Source organism: Austrofundulus limnaeus, unplaced genomic scaffold, assembly GCF_001266775.1.
Source record: "Austrofundulus limnaeus strain Quisiro unplaced genomic scaffold, Austrofundulus_limnaeus-1.0 Scaffold419, whole genome shotgun sequence".
Lineage (NCBI taxonomy): Eukaryota > Metazoa > Chordata > Actinopteri > Cyprinodontiformes > Rivulidae > Austrofundulus > Austrofundulus limnaeus.
In genome coordinates, this window is record NW_013952821.1 from 423,267 (window position 1) to 425,502 (window position 2,236).

The 2,236-nt window shown below is 42.4% G+C and overlaps 1 protein-coding gene across 1 annotated transcript in view; it reads left to right on the forward strand.

The window, feature by feature from the left end:
• map2k6 (mitogen-activated protein kinase kinase 6) overlaps window positions 1-2,236 on the forward strand; it is a 40,477-nt gene that overhangs the window by 28,718 nt on the left and 9,523 nt on the right. The window contains exons 6-8 of the mRNA XM_014024381.1: window positions 1,254-1,370; window positions 1,467-1,518; window positions 1,871-1,998. Coding sequence (XP_013879835.1) covers window positions 1,254-1,370; window positions 1,467-1,518; window positions 1,871-1,998 — 297 coding nt within the window. The remainder of the gene's footprint in view (window positions 1-1,253; window positions 1,371-1,466; window positions 1,519-1,870; window positions 1,999-2,236) is intronic.

The following is a 2,236-nucleotide window of genomic DNA, read 5'->3' on the forward strand; positions in this document are numbered from 1 at the left end:
AGCATCAAGCTAATACATACAGTATATTGCCATGTATCGTTAGTGTCAAGCTAATACATATGTGGCCATGTATCTTTAGCGCCAAGCTAATACATTTGTGGCCATGTATCGTTAGCATCAAGCTAATACATACAGTATATTGCCATGTATCGTTAGTGTCAAGCTAATACATATGTGGCCATGTATCTTTAGCGCCAAGCTAATACATTTGTGGCCATGTATCGTTAGCATCAAGCTAATACATACAGTATATTGCCATGTATCGTTAGTGTCAAGCTAATACATATGTGGCCATGTATCTTTAGCGCCAAGCTAATACATTTGTGGCCATGTATCGTTAGCGCCAAGCTAATAAATATGTGGCCATGTATTGTTAGCACCAAGCTAATACATATATGGCCATGTATCATTAGCACCAAGCTAATACATAAATGGCCATGTATCGTTAGCGCCAAGCTAATACATACTGTATATGTCCATGTATCGTTAGCGCCAAGCTAATACATATATGGCCATGTATCGTTAGCACCAAGCTAATACATATATGGCCATGTATCGTTAGCGCCAAGCTAATACATATATGGCCATGTATTGTTAGCGCCAAGCTAATACATATATGGCCATATAGCATTATTTATTAATAGTATTTATATTGAGTTWGTTCCTGAGCTAACGATATTAGCGCAGGGTGGCAGCAAGCCAGACCTGTGCCAGAGTCAGTCTTCAAAGATCATGCTGCACCAACAGGAAAAGGAACGGACACAACATCCGTATTTTCAAAAATAATTAACCAAAGGAAGATTATTTAGATGAATTTCCAGCAATATTAATAAACAGATGGGTGTACTGCTGCACAGCTGCTGTCAAAATATATCATTCTGTTTGAGAAGCAGATGGCAACATGTAGCATGCAGCATATGCATWCACTCATAATGCATGTCCGTCTTCCACAGAATTTATTCTTATGCTCTGACGTCCACATTTATCACTGGATTTATCCAGGTCAACATGAAATGTTTGATTCAGGTGCAGTCAGAGCAACACAGGAGGGACAGGACTTGGACTGGATTAAAACACCTCTGAGCTGAAAAGTTCCTGCAGCGCAGAGTGGATGTTCAGGATTTCCTCGCTGTGACTCAGACTCTGCAGCTTCCTGGCTGCTTTTGTTTCACCACTATTTATTTATTTATTTTTTAATTTTTAATCCTGATCTTCTTCCCAAACCATCCCCCCTCCTCTTCGTCTGTTGCCAGGGCGACGTCTGGATCTGCATGGAGCTGATGGACACCTCCCTCGACAAGTTCTACAAGAAGGTGATCGAGAAGGGCCGGACCATCCCCGAGGACATCCTGGGAAAGATCGCCGTCTCGGTGGGTTCCTGACAGCAGAGCTTCCTCAGCTCCACATAAAGACATGGAGTCGTTACGTAACGCTCGTTTGCTTATTAATGCTCTCTGTTGTTACAGATAGTAAAAGCTCTGGAGCATCTGCACAGCAATTTGCAAGTCATCCACAGAGGTAAGAGCCTGAGTGGGAACCATTAAAGTCTCAGAGACATCGTCAGGACGGATTCAGCTGCTTCCTTCCTTCTGTTAAACCCTTTCACAGCTTATTAAAGCCAGCTCGGTGGGAGATGATCCAAAACGTTCTGATAATTTGCATCTTTCTTTCTGCTGGATTGAAACCTGCAGGCTGCGTTTGTTTCTTTAAACCTGTCATCAAACAACAGAAAACATAGAAAGGTTTTTTTATTCTTCTGTCTCCTGCAAACATAAAACACATCGAGCTGACAGGAGAAAAACAAACAAGTGGTTCTGTTTCAGTAAAATGAGAAGAGTTTATTCAGTGCGCTCTGCTCCGGTTTCTCCAGATGTGAAGCCCTCCAACGTGCTGATCAACACTCAGGGCCAGGTGAAGATGTGCGACTTCGGCATCAGCGGCTACCTGGTGGACTCSGTGGCGAAAACCATGGACGCTGGCTGTAAACCCTACATGGCCGTAAGCAAAACCAGAACACACAGAAAGACCAGGGTCCAGCTGAGGTCAGGAGCAGGGCTATTATAGTTAACTAAAACTAACTAAATAACAAAAACTGAAATTGAAAAAACATTTTAGTTAACTAAAATAAATAAAAACCGTAATAAAATGAAAAGTTGTTTAAAAAGGGGGACCGGAGGGTGTGCTCCAATTACAGGGGGGTCACACTCTTAAGCCTCCCTGGTAAGGTCTATTCAGG